General features: G+C 40.9%; 1 protein-coding gene across 1 annotated transcript; it reads right to left on the bottom strand.

The window, feature by feature from the left end:
• Positions 1–19: 19 nt before the first annotated feature.
• LOC119344931 lies at positions 20–1,279 on the bottom strand. Its single transcript, XM_037615211.1, has 2 exons — positions 354–1,279; positions 20–194 (listed from the first exon to the last, which is right to left on the bottom strand). Exons 1-2 carry the CDS (start codon positions 1,165–1,167, stop codon positions 148–150), a joined length of 861 nt encoding a protein of 286 aa, XP_037471108.1. The 5' UTR covers positions 1,168–1,279; the 3' UTR covers positions 20–147.
• Between the last annotated feature and the right edge of the window lie 26 nt (positions 1,280–1,305).

Raw genomic sequence — 1,305 nt, 5'->3', positions numbered from 1 at the left:
CACAATTGTGAGCAATTCCATTGGTATTCCTAGAGATGTGATAAACAACATTAAAAGAATGGGAGATTTGAAAGAACTCGCTAATTGGTTGTCTGCACCTCCAGCTGATGTTGGTGTTATTGATATCTCTTGAAGCAGCCATCTTTGCTAATGAAAGATTGTCAGTGAGAAAAGAACCTTGCTGAAGTTGAAGCCTGCAAGAGATTTTAGCAGCAAATAGAAGTGCATAAACTTCAGCAATAAGAGGTGAACAAACATCATGAGTAGAGGCTTGAATCATTATTCTTGAATCAGAACCCTCTTTGGGGAAGAGGATGTGAACACCAATACCAGTAGCCGGATTACCACCATACCTTGGACAGAGGCGATGGCTAGAGCAGCTTGGTGAACCCGATGGGGATGTGATTCTTTCCTACAAAAAAGAACATCGTTTCTTGCTTTCCACAAACACCACAAGAAGGTAAATATATTAGGAATAGATGCTTGCGGATGGTTCATGTTAATTAGAACCTGAATAATATCAAGAACAGAATTATGATTGAGAGCAAGAATATCAGATCTAATATACCAGGGGTGCCCGAACCAAGAGGCTCTAGCAAAGTTGCAAAGAAAGAAAAGATGCATATCATCTTCATCTGAATCACATCTAGAGCATGTAGAAGAAATATGAGAGGAAAACCTGCCAGCTCTAAGACCAGTTGGAAGAGCATGCCTAAGTAAGCGCCACGCAAAAGTTTTAACCCTTGGAGCCATGAATTTGTGCTTCCAGACCTGCTGCAAAATATCTTTGGTTGATTGGTTCACCTGTCTTGGCTGATTTGCCTGCAAATTATGAATTTGTTGTAAACACAACTTATATGTACTCTTAGAATTGCACTTACCAGAAGGAGTGGGCTTCCAACAAAGGATATCCCTACTATCATCAAGAACTATAGGAGTTGCAATAATAGCCGAAGCAGTCGGTTCCTGAAAAAGGTTAGTAATGAACTCAGAATTCCAAACTTTTTGGCCTGGTAGCCAAAGATCAGAGACCTTAGCCGGGTAAACAAAAACACTATGCTGGACAATAAGGTGATCATATATGTTCTCCCAAGTGGTACACCAAGGTGAGCTCCAAATAGAAATGTTGCCTTGGGTGATCTGATAAAAAGAATGCTCCTTGAGCATCGGCAAGACCTTGAGAATGGAAGTCCAGAAAGCAGATTTCGGAGTATTCGGAGTAGCTCTCCAAATGGAAGAATCAGGAAAATACTTAGCACGGAGAACTTGGTAGACTTGGCTTTCTGGATTTTCAGCAAGTCTCCA

Source organism: Triticum dicoccoides, unplaced genomic scaffold (genome assembly GCF_002162155.2).
Source record: "Triticum dicoccoides isolate Atlit2015 ecotype Zavitan unplaced genomic scaffold, WEW_v2.0 scaffold193851, whole genome shotgun sequence".
Lineage (NCBI taxonomy): Eukaryota > Viridiplantae > Streptophyta > Magnoliopsida > Poales > Poaceae > Triticum > Triticum dicoccoides.
The sequence above is the reverse complement of the archived record's forward strand: the minus strand, read 5'-3'. Positions and strand labels throughout refer to the sequence as shown.

Bases quoted from the DNA above. Each gene is read 5' to 3' on its own strand.
- LOC119344931 (XM_037615211.1), bottom strand. From the start codon at position 1,167: ATGCTCAAGGAGCATTCTTTTTATCAGATCACCCAAGGCAACATTTCT. The intron at 195-353 runs GTATGGTGGTAA...AATCTCTTGCAG, and splicing joins AGCCATCGCCTCTGTCCAAG to GCTTCAACTTCAGCAAGGTT.